This window comes from Mobula birostris, chromosome 21 (genome assembly GCF_030028105.1).
Source record: "Mobula birostris isolate sMobBir1 chromosome 21, sMobBir1.hap1, whole genome shotgun sequence".
Taxonomy (NCBI): domain Eukaryota; kingdom Metazoa; phylum Chordata; class Chondrichthyes; order Myliobatiformes; family Myliobatidae; genus Mobula; species Mobula birostris.
The window spans coordinates 61660350-61686878 of record NC_092390.1 but is presented as its reverse complement, the minus strand read 5'-3'; the positions used below and the strand labels follow the sequence as shown (position 1 = coordinate 61686878).

At 42.0% G+C, this 26529-nt stretch overlaps 1 protein-coding gene across 2 annotated transcripts in view; it reads right to left on the bottom strand.

Moving 5' to 3' along the window:
- The window catches only part of atrnl1b (attractin-like 1b), a 1064590-nt gene that overhangs the window by 45981 nt on the left and 992080 nt on the right, over positions 1-26529 (bottom strand). The window contains exon 29 of one of the 2 annotated variants that reach the window (XM_072239599.1): positions 15623-15695. The exons of the other annotated variant lie outside the window; for it this stretch is intronic. Coding sequence (XP_072095700.1) covers positions 15688-15695 — 8 coding nt within the window. The 3' untranslated portion in view covers positions 15623-15687. Of the gene's footprint in view, positions 1-15622; positions 15696-26529 lie in introns of those variants that run through there. 2 annotated transcript variants of the gene reach the window in all.

Below are 26529 nucleotides of genomic sequence, written 5' to 3'. Positions count from 1 at the left end.
TGGATGCCAGGTCATTGGGTGTATTTAAGGCACCAAATAAAGCCAAGATTGATGCTGAGGAGGGTAAAAAAAAAAGGATCGGTCATGGAGCAGACTCGATGGGCCAAATGGCCTAATTGTGCTCCTAATGGTCCAACTTCTGAACACATCACAATATATACTGCACAGGGATTTGATAGGCATTGGATAAATAATTTGTAGAGATTTGGAACAGGTGCAGGGGAAATGGAATATATGAATTGCTCTACTAAAAGGCTGTAGAGATTTCTCAGCCAAATTAATGAAGAGTCCACATTTCGGGCCGAGATCCTTCTGCAGGACTGAAAAGGAAGGAGAAAGATGCCAAATTAAGAAGGTAGAGGGTGTGGAAGGAGGAAAACTAGAAGATGATAGGTAAGCCAGGTGGGTTTGGGAAGGGAGGATGAAGTAAGAAGCTGAGAGGTGATAGATGGAAAGAGTAAAGAAACAGAGAAGAAGGAATCTGATGGGAGAGGAGATAGGCAAGTGAGAAGAGGCAAGATGCCAGAATGGGGAATTGAAGATGGGGGGGGGGAGGGAGGAGGAAAAACTACTGGAAGTTGGAGAGATCAATGCTTATGCCATCAGGTTGGAGGGTACATAGATGAAATACAAGGTGTTGCTCCTCCAACCTGAGAGAGGCCTCATTGTGGCAGAAGAGGAGGCCATTGACTGACATGTCAAAACAGGAATGGGGATAGGTTTAAAATGTTTGGCCAGAACATTTTGCAGAAGAGCAGAGATGCTTGATAAAGCGGTCCCCCAATCTATGTCAAAAGTCTCAACAGTGTAGAGTAGGCCACACCAGATACAGTAGATGACCCGAACAGATCCGCAGGTGAAGTGTTACCTTACCTGAAAGGAGTGTTTGGGGCAAGTGGATGATTCATTGATTGGTTTTGATCTAAAACCCCATTGCAGAGTGGTCGAAGCTGTGACTAAATTTTCCAGGATATCTGAAATTTTGAAGGGATGGGGAAGTGAAAACAAGGATGGACGAAGGTGGCAAAGAGTGTTGTTAGTGCATGAAACCAAGTGGCAGAATTAGCTTGGCTGGAGTGAAAGCATATTGCTGAATTGTTGGAGTATCAGCTAAAGTATAAATTAGAATGAAAGCAATAAGAGTAAATAGATTATTCTGAGTGGTTTTAATTATATTATCCAGGTAAATCAGATTTTTAATCACGCCATGAAGCTCTTGGGATGGATTTAAGACATCTTTGGTCGGTTATGTCAATGACCCAACTAAGGAACAAGGAATTTTAAATGAAGTAACGTGCAGCAAAGCCTCATTCATTTCTTCTCCCTTTTCTGTCTGTTAACTAATCTACAGTCTATATTATCTCAAATCTATTGCCACAATTTTCATTGATAATCTCTAATATGGCTCTTTTTAAACCTCTTATCACTCTTGCTAACTATGTTCATTAAGGAACTAATAACGTAAATAGAGCATTAGACTTCATTATTAAGGGATATGATTATTAGGAGATTGATAGGGCTGTGGTGAAATCACAGTTCTGACAGTTTCACCTGTTCACCAAAAGTAGCTTGTGTGGAAGTACACTGAAGGTTCAGCAGACCAACCCTTGTGTTTGGGCTGGGAGAAGATACAGTGATGAGGTGAGATTAACTAGACTGACCTACATTTCCTGGAGTTCTCTGAAGATCTATCCTGAGCCCAAAATATTGATACAATTACAAAAAAAAAAGCACAATAGCAAGTTTCTTTCAACTGGAGTTTGAGGAAGCTTCCTAAGTCACCAAAGACTCTAACCCATTTCTACAGATGTACCCTGGAGAGTATTCTAACTGGTTGCATCACTATCTGGTTTGGATGAGGCACTGCATAGAATCAAAATAAGCTGTAGCAAGTTGCAAACTATGCCGACTTGGTCATGGGCACTCGCCTCCCCAGCACTGAGGACATGTTCAAAAGGCAATGGCTCAAAAAGGTGGCATCTGGTAATAAGGACCCCTATCAGCCAGAACATGGAACATGCCCTTTTCTCATTGCTACCATCAAGGAAGAGTTACAGGGGCCTGAAGACACACACTCTCTGGCTTTGGAACAGCTCCTGCTCACTGCCATCAGATTTCTAAACAGACAATGAACCCATGTACACTACTTCACTATTTTTTAAACTGTCTCTTTGTGTGTGTGTATATATATATATATACACACATATACATACACACACACAGTCTTTAAAAATATTTACTTCCCCCCCCCCCCCAAAAGTTTTCACGTTTTGTTGTTTTACAACTTTGAATCACAGTGGAGTTAATTTGGCTTTTTTGACACTGATCAATAGGAAAAAACTCTTTCCTGTCAAAGTGAAAACAGTAGAGAACTAAATTTATTACAAATATAAAACACAAAATCATTGACTGCATATGTATTCACCCCCTTCAAAACAATATTTAGTAGATGTACCTTTGACAACAATTACAGCCTTGCGTCTGTGTGGATAGGTCTCTATCAACTTTGCACATCTGAATGTTGCAATTTTTCCCCATTCTTCTTTACAAAACTGCTCAAGCTCTGTCAGATTGCATGGAGATTGTGATTGTATAGTTCTTTTTATGTCCAACCACAAATTCTCAATTGGACTGAGGTCTGAACTCTGACTTAGCCACATCAGAACTTTGTTGCTGTTAAGCCATTCCTGTGGAGCTTTGGCTTTATGCTTGGGGTTATTGTCTTGCTGGAAAAGAAACCTTCTCCCAAGTTGCAGTTCTCTTGCGAACTGCATCAGGATTTCCCTATATTTTGCTGCATTCATTTTACCCACTACCTTCACAAGCCTTCCAGGACCTGCTGCAGTAAAGCATCCCCACAGCATGATGCAGCCAAGACCATGCTTCATGCTAGGGATGGTGTGTTTTTGATGATGTGCAGTGTTTGGCTTACGCCAAACATTGCGTTCAGTCTGATGGCTGAACAGCTGAAGTTTGGTTTCGTCAGACCATAGAACCCTCTTTAGCTGACTTCACTGTCTCCCCTATGCCTTCTGGCAAACTCTAGCCAAGATTTCATGAGAGTTTTTTCAACAGTGGCTTTCTCTTTGACACTCTCCCATGGCAACCGTTGTTGTATGCACAGTCTCTCCCATCTCAGCTACTGAAGCTTGTAACTCCTCCAAGAGTTGTCATAGGTCTCTTGGTGGCCTCCCTCACTAGTACCCTTCTTGCATGGTCACTCAGTTTTTGAGGACGATCTGTTCTAGGCAAAATTACAGCTGTGCCATATTCTTTCCATTTCTTGATGATTGACTTAACTGTACTCCAAGGGATATTCAGTGACTTGGAAATTTTCTTGTATCCATCTCCTGACTAGTGCTTTCAATAACCTTGGAGTGTTCTTTTGTCTTCATGGTGTAGTTTTTGCTAGGAAGCTGACTCACCAGCATTTGGACCTTCCAGATACAGGTGTATTTTTACTACAATCAATTGAAACACCTTGACTGCACAAAGGTGATCTCCATTTAACTAATTATCTGGCTTCTAAAAATTGCCAGAGCCAATGATGATTTGGTGTGTCATATTAAAGGGAGTGAATACTTATGCAATCAATTATTTTGTGCTTTATATTTGTAATTAATTGAAATCACTTTGTAGAGATTTGTTTTCAGTTTGACACAGAAGAGTCTTTCTAGATTGGTGTAAAAAACTAATTAAATCCATTGGGAATCAATGTTGTAAAACCCAATATTATTTCAGCCAGACTGACAAGTTCAACTATTTTGGAAAATCTTGATGAGAAATTGGCTCATTTACAGCGACAGCAGATGAAGCAATTGATTATGAAATTTAAGGATTTATTTCCTGATGTCCCAAAAAGAAACATAGTGGCCTTACATGATGTAGATGTGGGTGATGCCAAGCCTATTAAACAACATCCACATTGTATGAATGTTGAAAAGTATAAACTTGCTGAACAAGGAATTGAGTATATGCCAGACAATGGTATTATTAAGCATTCTACTTCAGATTGGAGCTGACCTTGTGTTATGGTACCTAAACTAGATGGTAGTATCAGGTTTTGCACTAACTGCAGAAAGGTGAATGCTGTAACAAAAGCAGATACTTATTCCATCCCTGGGGTGGATGATTGTGTAGTCAAGGTTGGAAAAGCTAAGTTTCTTACAAAGATTGATGTGTTGAAAGGGTATTAGTGTGTTCCATTATCGGATAGAGGTAGAGAAATTTCTGCATTTGTAACACCTTCATGGGAAGTTCACAACTACAGATGCGCTGGGCTGCCCGCACCGCTCTCTGCAGAATCCTGAGTTTAAGGGAGGTACAGTTCCTGTACCAGGCAGTGATGCAGCTAGTCAGGATGCCTCAGTGTGTGCTGCAGGGAAACAGTCATTGAGGCAGCTCATCCTGCTCTTCATGGGCACTGATAGGAATGATGGCCCTTTGTAGCAGGTGGGAACCTCCGACCGCATCAGTGTGAGACTGAAGATGTCCTTGAACTCTTCCACCAGTTGGTTGGCATCGATTTTCAATGCCCTACCAGATACACCATTGGGGCCTGATGCCTTGCAAGGGTTTACCCTTTTGGAAGATGTCCTGAAATCGGCCTATAAGAGAAATATCACAGAGTTTCCAGAAGCTGTGGGATTTGTACAGGTATGGTTTTATTGTCCCTTTCAAAGTGTTCTTAAAAAGCACTCAGCTCTTGGGAAATGAGGCATCACAGACATTAATGATGTTAGGTTTCGCCTTGTAGGAAATAATGGCCTGGAAAGACTGGCATAACTGATGAGCATTTCAGATGGGATTGACTATTTAGGACATGGATAAGTAGAAATTGCCTCATTAAATGATTATAAATTGTTGAAATTCAGGGCCTAGTTGTATATTATATTCAGGGAAATAAGGGAACTGTGCAGGAAGGTGAAGATAAACAAGAGAGATCTGCAGATGCTGGAAGTTGGTGTAATATGCACAAAATGCTGGAAGAACTCAGCAGGCCAGGCAGCTGCCCAGCCTTCTGAGTTCCTCCAGCATTTTGTGTTTATTGGGTCATGATTTATTGTGATTTTATCTTAATCATTTTTCTTGTGATTGCAAGACCCTGTTGGACATGTGGAATGCTGCAGATCCAATTCACTGATTTATTGGTGGACAGCGGGGGAGCTGCATGGCCTCAGTTATAGAGAAGACTAAACTTCAAGCCTTGGTGTTGCCTGTTTACAGCAAATGAGGAGAATTGAATTGAGTTGGCTTTATTATTTACATCCTTCGAATACAAGGAGAGTAAAAATCTTTGTTACGTCTCCGTTCAAATGTACAATTATAGTAATTTATAATAAATATTATGTGCAACAGGATAGTCAATATAACAGAAATACAGTAGCATCATCATGAGTTAATCAGTCTGATGGCCTGGTGGAAGAAGCTGTTCTGGAGCCTGTTGGCCCTGGTTTTTATGCTGCAGTACCGTTTCCTGGATGGGAGCAGCTGGAACAGTTTCTGGTTGGGGTGATTTGGGTCTTCAATGACCCTTCAGGCCCTTTTGACACACCCGTTTTTGTAAAAGTGCTGAATAGTGGGAAGTTCACATCTACAGATGCGCTGGACTGTCCACACCGCTCTCTGCAGAGACCTTTGATTGAGGGAAGTACAGTTCCCATAGCAGGCAGTGATACAGCCAGTCAGGGTGCTCTCAATCATGCCCCTGTAGAAAGTTCTTACAATTTGGGGACCCATACCAAACTTCTTCAACTGAATGAGATGAAAGAGGTGCTGTTGTGCCTTTTTCACCACATAGCCGGTATGTACAGACCATGTGAGATCCTCGGTGATGTTTATGCCGAGGAACTTAAAGCTGTTCACTCTCTAAAACCCAGATCCATTGATGTCAATAGGGGCTAACCTGTCTCCATTCCTCCTGTAGTCCACAACCAGCTCCTTTGTTTTTGCGACATCGAGGGAGAGGCTGTTTTCTTGACACCACTGTGTCAGGGTGATTACTTCCACTCTGTAGGCTGCCTCATTATTATTTGAGATTAAGCCAATTAGTGCAGTGTCATCAGCAAATGTAATTAGCAGATTGGAGCTGTGGCTGGCAACAAAGTCATGGGTATACAGATAGTAAAGGAGGAAGCTTAGTACACAACCTTGTGGGGCACCTGTGTTGAGGATCAGAGGGGCAGAGGTGAGGGAGCCCACTCTTACCACCTGCTGGTGATCTGACAGAAAGTCCAGGATCCAGCTGCACAAGGCAGGATGAAAGCTGTGGTCTCTCAGCTTCTTGTTGAGCCTAGAGGGAATTAAGGTGTTGAATGCTGAACTGTAGTCCAAGAACAGCATTCTCACATAAGCATATTTCTTCTCCAGATGTGTAAGGACAGTGTGTAGATCTGTGGCTATTGTGCCGTCTGTGTGTCAGAAGGCAAGTTGAAGGGGGTCCAGTGTGAGTGGTAGCAAGCTGCAGATGCAGTCCTTAGCCAGCCTCTCAAAGCATTTGCTTATTATTGAGGTGAGTGCGACAGGACGCTAGTCATTCAGGCATGTTACCTTGGTCTTTTTTGTTAGAGGGACAATGGTGGATGATTTGAAGCAGGAGGGCACTCTACACTGGGAGAGGGAGAAATTAAAAATATCTGTAAACACACCTGCCAGCGGTGCCAAGCACATCCTGAGTACCCGCCCTGGGATGCCGTCCGATCCTGCAGCCTTGCAACTGTCCACCAGTTGGAAACACCTGTGTATTTCGGCCTCAGAGATGACCAAGCTGCCAGTCGCATTATCTGCAGGTCTTCTCGGGGGCTCAGTACTGGCGACATTGAATCAAGCATTAAAACAATTTAGTTTGTCTCGGAGAGAGGCATCGATGTTGGAAACCTCACTGCGTTTAGATTTGAAGTCTGCGATGGTGTGCAGACCTTGCCATAAGCTGTGTGTGTTGGTGGAAAGTTGAGTCTGGATCTTGTCTCTGTACTGCTGTTTCACTGCCTTGATGACTTTGCGCAGATCGTAGCTACATTTCTTGAGATCTAGCTGATTACCGGCAATGTAAGCTCTATCTCACGTGGTTAGTGCTGATCGCACGGAACTATTGATCCAGAGTTTCGGATTCGGGAAGACCCTGACCGATTTCTGGGGGACAATATCCTTGATGGACTTCCAGATTAAACTCGTGACCCATCCATGAACTCGGACACATCCTCATCATGGAAAACATGCCAGTCAATGTCATCAAAGCAGTCCTGCAGCATGGAGGCCGACTGGTCGGACCAACAGTGGAAGGTTTTAATTATGGCCGCCTCTTGTTTCAGCTTCTGCCTGTACCTTGATGGCAGAAAAATGGAGGAGTGATCTGATTTCCCAAATGGATGGCGGAAGAGCGCTTTGTAAGTGTTGCAGAAGGGAGAGTACCGGAGGTCGAGTATGCCATCTCCCCGTGTGCTCACCTGGATGTGTTGGCCAAACTTTGGAGAGACTTTAGTCGGCGATGCTCTATTAAAGTCTCTGGCGATGATGAAGGCAGCCTCTGAGAGTGCAGTCTCCAGGGTGCTGATGGTCCCGTACAGTTCCTTGAGAGCCAAGTCAGTATCAGCCTGCAGCGGAATATACACAGCTGTGATAATAAGCCGTGAGCTCCCTAGGCAGGCAGTAAGGTCTGCACAGCAGCACCAGGTACTCCAGATCTGGGGAACAGAAGGATTTAAGGGCGTGCATGTTCCGGGGGGTCGCACCAGGCATTATGCATACCCCACCTCTGTCACAGTTGGTGTCCATCACCGGAGGCAGTGTGGTGCAGCATCCGAGCAGGAGCCAGTGATGCTCTCCAGTGTTTGCTCAGCAGAAAACAAGCTGTATTGTGTTTGATTGCAAACTGCTGTAACATTCATGCACTCAGGGTCTTGGACTGCATGTTATTTTGTGTGACTGTATTTTACTGATATCTTATATGTGCCTCATGCTGTGTGCGACTGCTGGTACTGTGATTTGCACCTTGGCCCTGGAGAAACGCTGTTTCATTTGGCCCTATCCATGGGCATTCATGTATGGCTGAATGGTAATTAAACTTGAACTGGAAATGTTTCTAAACAGCAGAGCGTGTTCAAACTACCTACTCCTTTCCTTATTTCTGCCTTCTGTTGAGTTGTATTTCCTTCATAAAATGGAAAATAAAAGTCATACATGTTCACAGTGTATGTATTTTTCTCATTCTGATTTCGACTCCCATCCTGATAGCACCTACTTATTTTCCAGAATTAAGAATGTACCATGCGATAAACACGAGAAAGTCTGCAGATGCTGGAAATCCAAAGCAACACACAGGAAATGGAGGAACTCAGCAGGTCAGGCAGAATCTATGGAAATGAAGAAGGGTCTCAGCCTAAGATGCAGAATGAGCTGCTGAGTTCCTCTAGTATTGTGTGTATGTAACATGTGATCATGGGTTGCTTGTACATAGACTCTGTTAACTAGCACGGCTGAACTACTTGAACTTCTTATTTGACTTTGGAAAACTGAACTAGTATCTTAAGTGGTATTTTAAGACATGCAAGAGCAGTGCTGAGCTTACACAATGGTGTGAGGATAAAAGAGACTACTGATGCTGGAATCTGGAGCTGAAGGCAAAACACTGTCAGAGTTACATACCTATGGTTTGAACATTAGACTTTTCAAATTCAGGTGTTCCACATCTCTGAGATTCTTCTCCCTTGTCTGGTTTAGCTGCCCACCATCTCCACTCTCATCTGGTTCTAACCCTCATCCACTTGCCTCAGTCCCACTCCTCCCTCGTATTGCGATATACAGTACTCGTAAACTTACCTCTTCCACCTCATTCCTGCTAGTGTCTCAACCCTAATCATTGACCTACACCTTTTACCTCCTCAGATGCTGGAAGACCCACTGAGTACTTCCAATGTAGCATGAGACCATTGGAATTGTGGCACTGTCAATATTTGTAGCTGTTACTTTTTCCCTTCCATGTGGAAATCCATGGATAATAAACCCATATTCCTTTGTAGTGGTGAGTTTATATTTGCCTCGCAGCAGCGGAAAAGAAAATTTCTACATTTGGTTTCCATAAGACATAGGAGCGGAATTACGCCATTTAGCCCATCAATTCTGCTCCACTATTTGATCATGGCTGATTTGATCTTCTCTCTCAACCCCATTCTTCTGCCCTCTTCCTGTAACCTTTAAAGGCCTTACTAATCAAGAATCTATTGACTTCCAATTTAAATATACCCAGTGACTTGGCTTCCACATCTGTCTGTGGCAGTAGATACCACAGATTCACCACCCATTAGACCATAAGGCATTGAAGCAGAATTAAGCCATACAGCCCATTGAATCTGCATGCCATTTCATCATGGCAGATCCATTTCCCTTTCAACTCCATTCTCCTGCCTTCTCCCTGTAAGCTTTCACGCCCTGCCTAATGAAGACACATCTGCCTAAAGAAATCCCTCTTCATCTTTGTTCTGAAGGGACATCCTTTCATTAGCTGTGCCCTGTACTAGAACCATTCTCTCCACATCCACTCTATCCAGGCAACGTTTGGTAAGTTTCAATGAGATGCCCACCAATACGTCCCCCTCATTCTAAACTCCAGTGAATATGGACCCAGAGACATGAAATGCCCCTGATATGTTTTTTTTAATTTATTTAGTGATACAGTGTGAAATAGGTCCTTCTGGCCCTTTGAGCTACAGCACCCCAGCAACCCTACAACTCCAACTAACCCTGGCCTAATCACAGGACAATTTACAATGACCAGTTAACTTACTCAGTACATCTTTGGAAACTGGAGCACCCAAGGAAAATCCAAGCACGGAAAAGGACCTTGGCAGTTGTAGGGATGACTTACAATGGATTGAAAAGCTTGAGCAAATATACATTAAGAAGGAGGGTGTGCTGGAGCTTTTGGAATGTATCAAGCTGGATAAATCACCGGGACTGGATGAAATATATCCCAGGCTACTGTGGGAGGCAAAGGAGGAGATTGCTGAGCCTCTGGCAATGATCTTTACATCATCAATGGGTACGGGAAAGGTTCCGGAGGACTGGAAGGTTGCAGATGTTGTTTCCTTATTCAAGAAAGGGAGTAGAGATAGCCCAGGAAATTATAGACCAGTGAGTCTTACTTCAGTGGTTGGTAAGTTGATGGAAAAGAACCTGAAAGGCAGGATTTATGAACATTTGGAGAGGCATAATATGATTAAGAATAGTTAGCATGGATTTGTCAAAGGCAGGTCGTGCCTTACGAGCCTAACTGAATTTTTTGAGGATGTGACTAAACACATTGATGAAGGAAGAGTAGTAGATGTAGTGTATATGGATTTCAGCAAAGCACTTGATAAAGTACTCCATGCAAGGCTTATTGAGTGAGTAAGTAAGGAGGCGTGGGATACATTGGGACCTTGCCACAGAAGGCAAAGAGTGTTGAAGACGGGTCATATTCTGCATGGAGGTTGGTGACCAGTGGTATGCCTCAGGGATCTGTTCTGGGACCCCTTCTCTTAGTGATTTTTGTAAATGACGTGGATGAGGAAGTGGAGGGATGGGTTAGTAAATTTGCGATGACACAAAGGTTGGGGGTCTTGTGGATAGTGTGGAGGGCTGTCAGAGGTTACAACGGGACATTGATAGGATACAAAACTGGGCTGAGAAGTGGCAGATGGAGTTCAACCCAGGCAAGTGTGAAGTGGTTCATTTTGGTAGGTCAAACATGATGGCAGAATATAGTATTAATGGAAAGACTCTTGGCAGAGTGGAGGATCAGAGGGATCTTGGGGTCCGTGTCCGCAGGACATTCAAAGCTGCTGCGCAGGTTGACTGTGTGGTTAAGAAGGGATATGGTGCATTGGCCTTCATCAACTGTGGGATTGAGTTTAAGAGCCGAGTGGTAATGTTACAGCTCTACAGGACCCTAGTCAGACTCCACTTGTGTATACTGTGCTCAGTTCTGGTCACCTCACTACAGGAAAGATGTGGAAACTACAGAAAGGGTGCAGAGGAGATTTACAAGGATGTTGCCTGGATTGGGGAGGATGCCTTATGAGAATAGGCTGAGTGAACTCGGTCTTTTCTTCTTGGAGCAGTGGAGGATGAGAGGTGACCTGATAGAAGCGTATAAGATGATGAGAGGCATTGGTCATGTGGATAGTCAGAGGCTTTTTCCCAGGGCTGAAATGGTTAACACGAGAGGACAGTTTTAAGGTGCTTGGAAGTAGGTACAGAGGAGAAGTCAGGGATAAGCTTTTTTTGCACAGACAGTGGTGAGTGTGTGGAATGGGCTGCCTGCGACGGTGGTGGAGGCGGGTACGATAGGGTCTTTTAAGAGACTCCTGGTTAGGTACAGGGAGCTTAGAAAAATAGAGGGCTATGGTAACCCTAGGTAATTTCTAAAGTAAGTAGATGTTCGGCACAGCATTGTGGGCCAAAAGGCCTGTATTGTGCTGTAGGTTTTCTATGTTTCTATATTCTAGTCCTTTCAAAATGAATGCCAACATGGCATTTGCCTTCCTTAGTACTGAGTCAACCTGTAAGTTAACTTTTAGGGAATTCACCACTTCTGATTTCTCAATTCTCTACTGATTTAGGAAATTGTCTATCCTTCTACACTTGCCTATGCTATATTACATCTGCCATTTCATTCCCCTGAACTGTCTAAGACCTTCTGCAGACTTCAGGCTTCGTCAAGACTAACTGCCCCGCCACCTATCATTGTATCATCTGAAAAATTGACCATAAAGCCATTAATTCAATCCCCTAGATCATTAAAATACAATAAGAAAAGTAGTGGACCCTATACTGAAAACTAATGAACACTAGTCACTGGCATCAAACCCAAATGACCTCTTTATTCTCACACCTTGCTTCTTCTGGTCACCAAACTGTGCTATCTGTGCTCGTACCTTTCCTGTAATACTCTGGGCTCCTAACTTTAGCAGTTTTATGTGTAGCACCTTGTCAAAGACCTCTTGAAAATCTAAGTAAACAACATCCTCTGACTCACCTTTGTCTATCCTGCTTGTTATTTTGTCAAAGAATTCCAACAGATTTGTCAGGCAAAATTTCCCCTTAAGGAAACCATGATGACTTTGGCCTAACACGAGGAAATCTGCAGATGCTGGAATTTCAAGCAACATACATAAGAGTTGCTGGTGAAAGCAGCAGGCCAGGCAGCATCTCTAGGAAGAGGTACAGTCGACGTTTTGGGCCCAGACCCTTCGTCAGGACTAACTGAAAGAAGACATAGTAAGAGATTTGAAAGTGGGGGGGGGAGGAGGAGATCCGAAATGATAGGAGAAGACAGGAGGGGGAGGGATGGAGCCAAGAGCTGGACAGGTGATTAGCAAAAGGGATATGAGAGGATCATGGGACAGGAGGCCTAGGGAGAAAGAAAGGGGGAGGGGTGAAGCTCAGAGGATGGGCAAGGAGTATAGTGAGAGGGACAGGGGGAGAAAAAGGAGAGAGAGAAAAAGAATGTATATATAATAAATAAATAAATAACGGATGGAGTACAAGGGGGAGAAGGGGCATTAACGGAAGTTACAGGAGTCAATGTTCATGCCATCAGGTTGGAGGCTACCCAGACGGAATATAAAATGTTGTTCCTCCAACCTGAGTGTGGCTTCATCCTGACAGTAGAGGAGGTGTGGATAGACATATCAGAATGGGAATGGGATGTGGAATTAAAATGTGTGGCCACTGGGAGACCCTGCTTTCTCTGGCGGACAGAGCCTATTTTAATCATGTGCTTCCAAATATGGTAAAGCCTCCTCCATGAAGATTGACACTAAAATCTTATCAACCATTGAAGTCAGACTACCTAACCTATAATTTCCTGTTTTTGGCCTCCCTCCACAGTCAAGTGACATATACAGCTTACAATTTTCCAGTTCTCTGAATCATTCCTGACTCTAGTAATTCCATAATCTCTTCAGCTACTTCTTTCAGAATCCTCAGCTGTAGACCATCTGGTCCAGATGACATTTGCCTTCACCTTTCAGCTTCCTCCTCACTGCCATCCGTTCCCTAAATGGATATTGAGCTTGTGAACACTACCTCACGTTTTAAGTATATATTATTTCTGTTTTTGCATGCTTTTAATCTATTCAACATAAATATACTGTAATTTATTTATTTATTTTATTTTCTTCAATACCATGCATTGCATTGGACTGCTGCTGTTAACTTAACAAATTTCACGGCACATGCCAGTGATAATAAACCTAATTCTGAATCTTCTGATTCTACGCTCACTTCTGCCTAGCCTCGCACCCCCCCCCCCCAAAAATTTCTGGCATAGTGCTAGTGTCTTCCATGGTAAACACTGATGCAAAAAACTCAATTCATTTTATCCGCCATTTCACTGTTCCTCATTATTACTTCTACAGTAGCATTTTCCAGCGGTCCAAAATCTACTCTCTTTTGCATATCCGGAAAAACTTTTGGTATCTTCTTTTATATTATTAGTGTGCTTATATTCATACTTCATCCTTTGTCTCCTTATTGCTTTTTCAGTTGCCTTCTGTTAGTTTTTAAAAGCTTCCCACAAAATTTTGCAATTTTGTATGCTGTCTCTTTTGCTTTAATGCCATCTTTGATTTTCCTTAACTGCCACAACTAACCCTTCCTTCCTCTAAAATGTTTCTTTTTCTTTGGGATGAAATGATCCTGCTTCTTCCAAATTGCCCCCAGAAACTCCTGCCATTGCTGTTCTGCTGGGGTACCATTCTAATCAACTTTGGCCAGCTCCTCTCTCACGCCTCTGCAGCTCCTTTTACTCCATTGTAATACTGATACCTTCTCTCTTTCAGACTGCAGGGTAAATTCTATTGTATTATGATCACTGTCTCCTACTGGCTCCTTTACCTTTAGCTCCCCTAATCAAATCTGGTTCATTGCACAACGCAAAATATAGAATCGGCTTTCCCATAGTGGGAAAGAGCCATCTTGTAGGCACTCTACGAATTCCATCACTTGGGATCCAGTGCCAACCTGATGTTCCCAGTCAGCCTACATATTGAAGTTCACCATGACCACTGTGACATTGCCTTTCTTACATGCCTTTTCCCTCTCCTGTTGTAATTTGTACCCCATATCCTAGCCACTATTTGGAAGCCTGTATATAACTTGCATCAGGGTCTTTTTCACCCTTGCTATATCATAACTCAACATGCAAGGATTCTATGTCTTTTGATCCTATGTTACTTCTTGCTAAGGATTTGATTTCATATTTCTTTGTACCAATAGTGCCACCCTACCTGTCATTTTAATAAGATATGTTTACCTTCTAGCTATCTTCGTTCTGTTACAATTCCATGATGTGTACAATATCATACCTACCAAATTATGACTGCTTTTAATTTAAAATTATGACAGTTTTTGGTACTAATTATATAGAACAGTGCAGATTTCAGCCCATAATGTTATGCCGAAAAATTAAGCTAATGACACCTAATCTCTTCTGCCAGCACATGGTCCATGTCTCTCCATTCTCTACATATCCATGTGCCTATCTTAGAACATCTTAAATGCTGCTGTCATATTTGGCTCCATCATCATGCCTTGCAGCACATTTTGGGAAGCCTACACGTAAAAAATCTTGCCCTGAATATCTCCTTTTAACTTTACCTCTTCCACCATAAATGCACATGCTCTAGTATTGAACATATCAACCCTGGGAAAAAGATATCAATGTCTATCAATATCTTTCATAATTTTATAAATTTCTACCAGCCTCTGCTATTCTAGAGAAAACCACCCTATTTCACAGATCTTAATTTGTTTATGCATCTTTAATATGAACCATTACATTTTTGCATAATTTTAAACAGTTTGGTAATTCCAATGTTTGTTTGGATTAACTTGCAATTAAATGATATTTCAGCAGTTAAGACAAATGTGTGCCAACATCTTTTGAGGTGGCTTGCCTGAGTATCTATAACCTGGCCAGAAAACCTTGGCATATCTAACAACAAAATAGAGACATTGATAACTGTAAAGCTAGCTCTGGGATACAGACTTGAGATGTGTTGGGTCTCATGAATAAGTCATGATTAATTTTAGACGTGTGATAGAAAACTCTTGGCCAAGTAGATTTTGCTTCTGTGTTTTCAACATTATTGCTATTCTAAATGATATGTTTGGTGAATCACATTTCAGGCAACAATCTGGAAGAAAAGGGAGTCTTTTCACCACAATATTAATCAACATTTTGCAATTTATGCACTACACTACATTGGTACATCTGTAAATAAAGCAATTGTTTGCCAAAATGTTTTCCGGAAATTGATGATTGTTTAACATTACAATGATGTCTAGAGACATTCCTGATTTGTTATTCGTCATCAAGGCACTTCTCAATATAGCAAACTGGAAGTCTCCAACAGACCTTCAAACAGCCAGCCAAGATCATTTTGTAATGATGAGCTGTAAATTAAGAACAAATTCTTTTTGTCCGTCATTGAAATAAAGGAGCTTGCACTGTTCTTTTAACAGTATGCTAATCTGCTTTATTTGTAAAGTTCAGAAAAGTTCACTGGCAGGAATATGCTGAGCTTGTGCACAGACTCAATGAGGCTTTTTCTCACACGTGGAAGCTCGTCAGCATGTCTCGTCTTCAAACCAACTACCGACAAATCCACAGGCAAATTTTCTAAATACCCAATATGCAGCTCAAGTTCACTTGCCTAAATTAGGAGATACAAACTGAAAATCAGAAATGGTCAAGACATGAACGCAGTAGAATCCAGGTAAAACAAAAAGCCAAACAGTGTATGTTGCCTTGGCTTCGACAACACCAAACCTGTGGACATTTGTTTTGTTGTTTCCCATCAGTGACTAAGATTACGAAGTCAGATAAAATTCTGGCCTTTTTTGGGAAATGGGTTAACATTAACTAACATAGAAACATAGAAAACGTAGAACACAATACAGACCCTTCAGCCCACAATGCTGTGCCAAACATGTACTTACTTTAGAAATTACCTAGGTCATCATAGCCCTCAGTTTTTCTAAGCTCCATGTACTTATCAAGGAGCCTCTTAAAAGACCCAGTTTTATCCGCCTCCATCACCGTCGCCAGCAGCCCATTCCATGCACACACCACTCTCTACGTAAAAAACTTAACTCTTACATCTCCTCTGTACCTACTTCCAAGCACCTTAAAACTGTGCCCTCGATATAAAAACACACGCAGTCATGGGAAGAACATGTAAACTCTTTACAGACAGTGGAGGGATTTCATATAAACTCAAGTACCACTTTCTTCCCTAAAATCAACCTTTCACAACTTACGCTTTCCACTTACTCATATTTTACAGTAGGGTCAGAGAGTCATAACACAGTACGGAAACAGGCTCTTCAGCCCATCTACTTTGTGTTGAACCATTTAAACAGGGTGTGGAATAAAAGGCAGATCAAAAAGGTGCCATAGTTAGTTGGGTTTGTACAAGGAAGAAATATCTCGAACTTCGTAGCAAGTCAAAACTTTCTATTAGTATGTGTAGAAATTAAAACCTAACTAAGTAGAAATCATGCCATGTTTTTAGATTATAGTCGCATATAACTGGTAGGTTGCACTTACTTTTAACTAAATGTAATACACTCAGTTTCAAACAGAAAATAACAGAGCTAGAATCACTGTCAGGCTCAAGACAGGATAGTAGAAAGCTTTTTGATGAAGTAATTGTTTTAATTATATGCCTCAACTGGAGTCACTGACAAGAGGTTTCAATGCTTCATAAAAATTGCAGCATTTAGATATAATTTATATTAAATCCTCTTGAGCTCCATTCCTAGCAGAATAATATGTTCATATAGTGTAATTAGCATATGAAAACACACAGAAAATACACGCAAGGAACAGAAAGTAGAGATGCTTCATTTTAGCTGAGAAGTATCAATACATTGTATCTTTAGAGGATTTCTCAATACAATTCTGAAAGATAGAATTGATCTGAGACTGGCCGATGGGAAATCTCATTCAAAGTATTGCACTGGTTTTGAACTTCCTGCTGAGAAATTCTGTTGGATAGCAATCTTGAAGAAGGTATCGGAATACCTTATATGGATATGGATGCTCAGATGGTATCACAGCAACTAGCATGATGCTATTTCAGCTCGAGACAGCGGAGTTCTGAGTTCAATTCTGATGTTATTTGTAAAGAGTCTATATGTTTCCCCCATTGAATGTGTGGGTTTCTCTAGGTGCTCCAGTTTCTTCCTACGGTAAAAAGCCGTACCATTTGGTAGGTTTATTCGTCATTGTAAATTGTCCCATTACTAAACTAGAGTTAACTTGGGGGTTGCTGGGCAGCACAGCTTGAAAAGCTGGAAGCTCTAAATAAAAAATAAATGTAAAAGAACTGTGTCCACCTAAAACCATCAGTTGGACTTACTCATAAAGCCAATGAGCACAAGAGTCAAATTTAAAAATATTCACGAAGAAAATAATTTGTCTAAACATCTTACCTGCTGGAATGCAGTGGCAATCAACTGGAACTGTAATATCGATTCAAAATAGTCAAGTGTTGTCAATGCCAACTGAAGGGGCATATCACAGCAGCGTGGCGTGATAGAGACCAAATCAAAGAAAAAGCTAGGTGAGCAGGTTAAACTTCATTTATGATAATGAAGATTTCATGTGCAAAACACACTGTAGGTGGGCAAAAAGTAACTAAATGAACTAAGATTTCAAGACAGCAAAGTTCAAAGTAAATTTATTATCAATGTACATATATGTCACCACATGCAACCCTGAGATTCATTCTCTTAAAGGCATACTCAATAAATCTATAGAATAACCATAACAGAATCAATGAATGACTGCCCAACTAGGGTGTAAAACCAGAGTGCACAAGGCAACCAACTGTGTGAATACAAAAAGAAAGAAATAGTAATAATGAATAATTAAACAATAAATATCGAGAACATGAGCTGAAGAATCCTTGAAAATGAGTCCATAGGTTGTGGGAACTCTTCAATGAGGGGGCAAATGAAGTTGAGTGAAGTTATCCCCTTTGGTTTGATGGTTGAGGGGTAATAACTGTTCCTGAACCTGGTGGTGCAAGTCTTGAGGCCCTGTACCTTCTTCTTGATGGCAACAGCAAGAAGACAGCATGTCCTGGGTGGTGGGGGTCCCTGATGATGGATGCTGCTTTCCAGTGACAACATTTCACGTAGATATGCCCAATAGTGGGGAGGGCTTTATCTATGATGGACTGGACCATATCCACCACTTTTTGTAGGATTTTCCATTCAAGGGCATTGGTGTTTCCATACCAGGCTGTGATGCAGCCAGTCAATCTGGTCTCTACCATACATCTATAGAATTTGTCAAGGTTTTAGATGTCATCCAAATCCCCACAAACTCCAAAGGACAATCAAGAACAATTTCTGCTTTCTATGATCTCTGGAACCTAATTGCTTTTGCCATCTGTGGTCAATCGCAGATTAAATTTTATTCATGTAATTTAAGGTGTTTGTGCGAGAAAGTGGAATCCAATACACTTCAGTATCACCGTATTGTACAGCTGTACAACACCTTATAGCATTGTTGATTGTTAAGTCAGACACTCAAAGATTCCTTGGAAAAAGCCAGTGTTAAAAGGCTCTCATCTTACTTCATGAAACACTATTTGGCAAATTTCCTGTTGAAATGCAGAGCTACACATAACACTAAAGGGTGTAAACCAAGAGAATTTCTCTTAGAAGGAAAGTTAATAACAGTCTGAGTTTTGTGTAACCAAATCCCACTGACAGGGTAAAACAGAACAAGACCGTTTAAAGTATTATTTCAAGTAAGATTTCATAAAGAGGACATTTTGTTTGTGTGACCACGTGTGAGTTTTGAAACCCTTAACAAAATAAGTGGAATCAAATGTGAGCAACACAGACACAATTCAGATCAGGCAACATCTATGGAGGAAAACAAACCATTGATGTTAAGGGGCAAGAAGCCAGAAGAAGATAGTGGGGGAGGGGGAGGAGAACAGACTGAAGAAGAATAAATGGGGCCTTTACAAAGTGGCTAGCAGTAGAGATCAGCACTTAGGCCTCATATGTTGCAGTCATAGAGAGATAAAATATAGAAATAGGTGAAGGGGAAGGTGGGTGGATGATGTGAGAAGCTGGAGGAAATAAATGGAAGTATGGTTTTTGACCCACAAACTCATTCTGACTATCATTCACCATTTACACTAATCCTACATTAATCCATTTTGAATATAGTACAAAACATAGTACAGGTTGAGTACCACTTATCTAAAGTTCCAAAATCTGAAAATCGCCAAAACCCGATTTTGTTTTTAAGCGCTGGCTTGACATTACAAACGGAAAACTTCACAAGGCACTGGGAAGGTTCCCATGGTGACACGCAGATCTCTGTGCACCATAGACAGTTCTGAGAAGTGACCTCACATACCGTATGTAGTGAACAGAAATTAACGAAAAATAGAAAACAACTGCATAAAGCAAAAAACAAAGATCTCAATCATGTACCAACAGCGTCAGTGAACATATGCCACTTAACGGTATGCTGATCATGAAACCAGCAAAAATCTATCATGACAAACTGAAAATTGAGGGAATTGTGAATATTCAGCAGGCTGGTTGCAGAAATTTAAGAAAAGGCATGCCATTAAGTTTCTAATGTGTCTGTTGATCATAAAAATCTAGCATCAGGACAAGTCTATGATGCTGATTGTTTTTATGCGTTACATAATGACCGAGGAGCCATGTATCTATTTATTGTCTGTGTTGTATTTGTGAGTGTGCATCCTCATTCTGGATTAAGGTAATTTGTCACATGGGTTTGGCAGTGATAAACAGTGTTAGGTGGCAGTTAAAATAAACAAATATAGTCACCTATTCACTGTTTGGCAGCATAGAGAGTGGGTGAATAGGGAGAGCACATGTTCATTGTTGACTCTTCGTCTTTGACTACTCGTCCTTGTTTGAATTTGATCCAATTACACTCGTCTCATTTGCCTTTGTTTTACATGAATTACGGAAGAGTTGAATGATTTTATTGTTGGTTTGTAATAAAAGATCAAGTGTACTTTTTCGACTTGAAATTCAGTTAGTTGGAAGCTCATCATACAGTGCAATACTCCCTCACTTCGCCTGTCAATGACTTTTAGTGTTTTCAAATAGTTGCTACTACAGCATTAAAATTTTAAAGTATTGCTGATCAAAATCTAACGCCAGAACAATTCTTCAACACTAATTGTTTTTATATCTTACATAAAACTTTAAAGAAGTAAAATACAAATACAGTGTATTGTAACTTTTTAATCAAAATACAGCATCGTAGCTGGATACTGAAAGCCTGTCGTTTGTTGTACAACAACTGATTCAGGTATTCTCCAAATGCTGCTTTGTTGCTTTTGCTACCCTGCACACAATATATTTTCATTATATTACTAGTATATAAGAATTTTTACTGCTAAGTACACATGTGTGATGAACAAGTGTAAGACAAAGACTTAAATTCAGAATCGGAAATGATGGCAATCCCAAGCTATTCTCATTATATATTTCAAAATCCCAAAAAATCCAAAATCCAAAACACTTACAGTCCTAAGTATTTCAGATAAGGGATACTCAACCTGAATTTTGAATTCAGTGGGATTATAAGTTTTGAGGAAGATACAAGGAGATTTCAAGATGACTTGGACATATAGAATTACTGTACTGAAATACTGATCAGTATCACATGGATAATTGTGAAGTTATCCACTTTGGTAGGATAAGAACAGCAGAGTATTATTTAAATAGTGTTAGATTGGGAAATTATGATGCACAAAAAGACTTGGGTGGTCTTATACTGAAAGCAACTTAGAAGATGCAGGTGAACAGCTGAGAATGCAAACAGTATGTTCAACTTCAAAATATTGAGGGGATCCTTATGAAGATCAGGAGCAAGGATGTCTTGCAATGCATGATGTACTCCCTCTAAGGCACCATTCACATGTTGCACTCCCTCTATGGCATGCATATCTTTTCTTAAATTGACCAAAACGGCACGCAATGCTCAATTGTGCTTCTACCTGAACCTTAATCCTTGATGTTTGTCACATCATAGAATGATGTATGAGGAGAGAACAAGTCAACTAGCTTTATTCAGGAGAGGAACAAGAGAGGATCGAATTGAAACATATTAAATTTTGACAGGACTAGACAGATTGAATATGGGGAGTATGAGGTGTCTAGAACATGTGGTCACAGTCTCAGGTCATAGGGCAAGAGAATTCGTCATCGTCGTGGCTATCCCTCGAGGTCGAGGATAATAGTCTTCGTTCTGTTGATCTACTTATGGGCTCTCAAGTGACTTATGAGTCCAATCTTGGCTTTGAAAGTTCTTCCGCATTCAGGACAGGTAGTTCCAAATGGCAGATTGGGCTTTGGTTGTTGCTGCCTCTCTTTCCATTTTCTTCTCTTTTCTTCTAATTTTTCACATCTGTTGGCTTTGAAAGTTGCAGTTCCTTCTCAGATGATGGCTTGCCAGTGTTTCCTGTCCTTGGTATTGGTTTCCCAATTGTTGACGTCGATGTTACATTTCTTCATGTTGGCTTTTAAGTCGGCTTTGAATCTCTTCTGTTGTCCACCTCTTTTACGTTTGCCTTCTTTAAGCTGGGAGTAGAAGATTTGTTTCGGCAGACATTCGTCTTTCATCCAAGCAACATGATCGCTCCCTCTTAGTTGGTTCTTGATGATGTAGGCTTCAATGCTTGAAGTTTTTGCTTCATTTAGCACACTGACGTTGGTTCTTCCATCTTCCCAGCTGATATTTAAGATGTTTCGAAGACAGCGTTGATGGAACTTTTCAAGTGCCTTCAGATGTCGTCGGTATGTTGTCCAGGTTTCTGATGCATACAGGAGTGTAGGGATTACCAATGCTTTGTACACTAACATTTTGGTGTCTGTTCGGATGTCACGATCATGAAAGACTCTTGTTCGGAGACGTCCAAAAGCTGTTCCAGCGAATTTAAGACGATGTTGGATGTCGTCATTAAGGTTGACATTGGAGGAGAGGTGACTTCCAAGATACGGAAAGTGGTCCACGTTTTCCAGGGTTGTTTCGTCAAGTTGAAATGATGGTTCTATCCCATTGGTTTCAATTGGTGACGGTTGATAGATGATCTGAGTCCTCCTGGAATTGATGGTAAGTCCAAGTTTCGTGTATGCACAATTGAAGGCAGTCAGAATCTGTTGTAGGTGGTTTTCTGAAAGAGCTGCAACACTGTTGTCATCTGCATATTGGAACTCGATGAGGGAACTCGTGGATGTCTTCGTTTTGGATTTGAAACGGGCAAGATTGAAAAGTCTGCCATCTGTTCTGTAGACAATATTGATTCCTGGGGGTAGGTCATCCTTGATAATGTGGATGATTGTGGACGATTGTCTACGCCCACCTGGACAAGCCAGCGAGCACTGTGAGGGTCATGTTTTTTGACTGCTCCAGTGCATTCAACACCATCCGCCCTGCTCTGCTGGGGGAGAAGCTGACAGCGATGCAGGTGGATGTTTTCCTGGTGTCATGGATTTTTGATTACCTGACTGGCAGACCACAGTATGTGTGCTTGCAACACTGTGTGTCCAACAGAGTGATCAGCAGCACTGGGGCTCCACAGGGGACTGTCTTGTCTCCCTTCCTCTTCACCATTTACACCTCGGACTTCAACTACTGCACAGAGCCCTTGTCATCTTCAGATGTTTTCTGATGACTCTGCCATAGTTGGATGCATCAGCAAGGGAGATGAGGCTGAGTACAGGGCTATGGTAGGAAACTTTGTCACATGGTGTGAGCAGAATTATCTGCAGCTTAATGTGAAAAAGACTAAGGAGCTGGTGGTAGACCTGAGGAGAGCTAAGGCACCGGTGACCCCTGTTTCCATCCAGGGGGTCAGTGTGGACATGGTGGAGGATTACAAATACCTGGGGATACGAATTGACAATAAACTGGACTGGTCAAAGAACACTGAGGCACAAGAAGGGTCAGAGCCGTCTTTATTTCCTGAGGAGACTGAGGTCCTTTAACATCTGTCGGACGATGCCGAGGATGTTCTACGAATCTGTGGTGGCCAGTGCGATTATGTTTGCTGTTGTGTGCTGGGGCAGCAGGCTGAGGGTAGCGGACACCAACAGAATCAACAAACTCATTCGTAAGGCCAGTGATGTTGTGGGGATGGAACTGGACTCTCTGACGGTAGTGTCTGAAAAGAGGATGCTGTCCAAGTTGCATGCTATCTTGGACAATGTCTCCCATCCACTACATAATGTACTGGTTGGGCACAGGAGTACATTCAGCCAGAGACTCATTCCACCGAGATGCAACACAGAGCGTCATAGGAAGTCATTCCTGCCTGTGGCCATCAAACTTTACAACTCCTCCCTTGGAGGGTCAGACACGCTGAGCCAATAGACTGGTCATGGACTTATTTCCTGGCATAATTTACATATTACTATTTAATTATTTATGGTTTTATTACTATTTACTTATTTATGGTGCAACTGTAACGAAAACCAATTTCCCCCGGGATCAATAAAGTATGACTATGACTATTGTCACAATGAAGATGGTGAACAAAGTTGGGGCAATCACGCATCCCTGTTTTACTCCTGATCTAACTTGAAAAGACTCACAGTTACTTTTGCTGACCATAACTGTGGCAAGCATGCCATCGTGGAGGAGTCTCAGGATTTGAATGTACTTTTCAGGGCATCCATAGGTGGATAGGACATCCCATAGGAGTCCCCTTGATACTGAGTCAAAGGCTTTGGTGAGGTCGATGAATGCCATGTACAAAGGTTGAAGTTGTTCACGACATTATTCTTGTATTGTCGCATTGTGAAGTTCATGTCGATTGCTCCACGTGATGGTCTAAAACTGGCTTGTGTCTCTGGAAGGATCTTCTCAGCTAAAGGCTTGAGCCAGCTGTTCATGATGCAGGTGAGCATCTTTCCTGCTGTTGCTAACAGGGAAATTCCACGATAGTTTCCGCATTCGAATCGATCGCCTTTCCTTTTGTAGATGGTAACGATTGCTGAGTCTCTAAAGTCTGCTGGTATGTCTTCATTTATCCAGATCTTGATGAGTTGATGCAGTTGATAATGAAGCAGGTTACTTCCCATTTTGTAGACCTCGGCTGGTATTCCATCGAGTCCAATGGCCTTGTTGTTTTTCAAGGTTTTGATGGCTTCCCTGACTTCTTCAAGTGTTGGTATTTTGCTTAGGGAGTCGTCAACAGGCTGTTTTGGAATGTTGTTAATCACATTCCTGTCAAATGAGACAGTTTAATTTAGAAGATCTTCAGAGTGCTCCCTCCATCTAGAATTGATGTCAGCATTGCTCTTCAGGGTGGTTGAACCATCTTTGCTTTTGAGGGGGGCTTGACCGTGCGTGGATGGGCCAAAAATAGCTTTAGTTGCGTTGAAAAAGCCTCGAGTGTCGTTGGCATCTGCTAGTTGTTGGATTTCCTGAGCTTTCTTCCTCCAACACTGGTTTTTCAGGTTTCGGGTGCTCTTCTGGACTCCAGCCTTGCATTCCTGATAGTGTTTCCTTTTGGTAGCCGATTGTTGGTCATTTTGTAAGGTAATGAAAGCTTTTCTTTTTTCGTCAATGAGTTGTTGGAGTAGTTTGTTGTTATCATCAAACCAATCCTGATTTTTTTTGTCTTGAACCCAAATGTTTCTTTGCAGGAATTGATGATAGCGTTCTTCAATTGATTCCAGTGTTCTTCTAAAGATGGTGGGATTTGTTGAGGAAGTTGTTCTTGAAGATTTTGTTGGAACTTCTGTACATGGTGATGTCTTGAAGGATGTCAACATTGAATTTCTTAATAGTATTCTGATCTTGGTGTTTCCTTTTGGGCCGAATCTTCATTCTCATGGTGGACGAGATGAGTCGATGTTCTGTCCAGCGCTCGTCAGCACCAGTAACAGCTCTTGCTATCGGTACATCTTGTTGGTCCCGAGATCATATGATGACGTAGTTGATGAGGTGCCAGTGTTTGGAGAGTGGACGCTGCCAGGAGACTTTGTGCCTGTTTTTCCTGGCGAAATAGGGTGTTTGTAATCACCAGGTTGTGTTCAGCACATTTGATGAGGAGGAGTGTTCCATTGGCATTGACCTTGCCAACTCCTTCCTTGCTTATTATTCCAGTCCAGAGCCTATGATCTTTCCCGACTCTGGCATTGAAGTCTCCCAAGAGAATGATCTTGTTGTTGTTGGGAACAGAGGAAAGGACGTGGTCAAGTTGGGCGTAGAAGTTCATCTTTACTTCATCTTCAGCGTCCAGAGTTGAAGCATAGGCACTGATGATGGTAACGTGTTGGTTCTTGACAAGTTGGATTCGCAGAGTCATGAGACGTTCGTTGATTCCCAGCGGTTGCTCTGTCAGCTTCTTTGGATGGCAAAACCTACTCAATGGATCGTCGGTTGTTCAGGATCAAGTCCTTTCCAGAAAAAGGTGTATTGACCTTGCTCTTCCTTTAGTTGCCCTTCTCCAGCTCTGCGGGTCTCACTCAGAGCAACAATGTCAAAGTTGAATTTTTGGAGTTCCCAGGCAACAAGGGCAGTTCTCCTCTCTGGTCGGTCTGAGTTTGGGTTATCCATCAGAGTTTGTATATTCCAGGTTCCAAATTTCATAGTTTCACTTCTCGATGTTTTTCGACCGCATGCTGGTGATCCCTCTGGACACGGCTTTCCAGACAGGATGGGGTGAAGCAGACTACTTTTAGGGCACCTTTTCTAGCCCCTTCCCAGTTCAGGGTGAGCAGAGTGGATCCTAAATAGGGCTGCTCAGATGTAAATACTGCTGCTGAACAACTTTCCTGCTTCTGTCCAAAAGTTGAGTGACGGAATCAAGTGTTCACCGCTTTCGTGCCGATTCTTGACTAGGAGCTTCCAGCCATCACATTGCCTGCTCCCGTCGCCCTCCCCTGATTACCGAAAGACTTGAAGAAGTGGCCCTCAGAGCGAAGACACCTGTGCGTGTATTTGTTTAACGTGTACTTGATGTTGCACTCCAAGAAGCACACGATACTTCACAAATCAACCAACTGATTCCAATGGCATGGAAACCACGACGATTGGAGTTGATGGATTTGTTGCAGCCTTCATCCGCCTTCACAACCGTTGAGTTCGAGGTAACTTCGTCCACCTGTTCCACCGTTGAGGTCTTGGTTGGATTGTTCTTTGTCAGGGACCTCAGCCTCGACCTTACCGCCATGGGTGACCCTACCAGGAGCATAGCTCCAGACGGCATTGCTCTCGGGATCTCAGGACCACACAAGCCCCTCCACCGCGACAAGATGACAATCCACGGCAAGAGAATTAGGAGAGAGATGAAAAAATTCTTCACTCAGGGGATGGTGAATCTTTGCTGATATAGAAGGCCGTACAGGCCAATTTGCTTAATATATTTAAGAAGGAGATAGACTTCTGGATACAAAAGGCTTCAAGTGAAATAGGGAAATAAAGAGAAACTTCCACAGTGAATTGATCACTGAGCATAACTT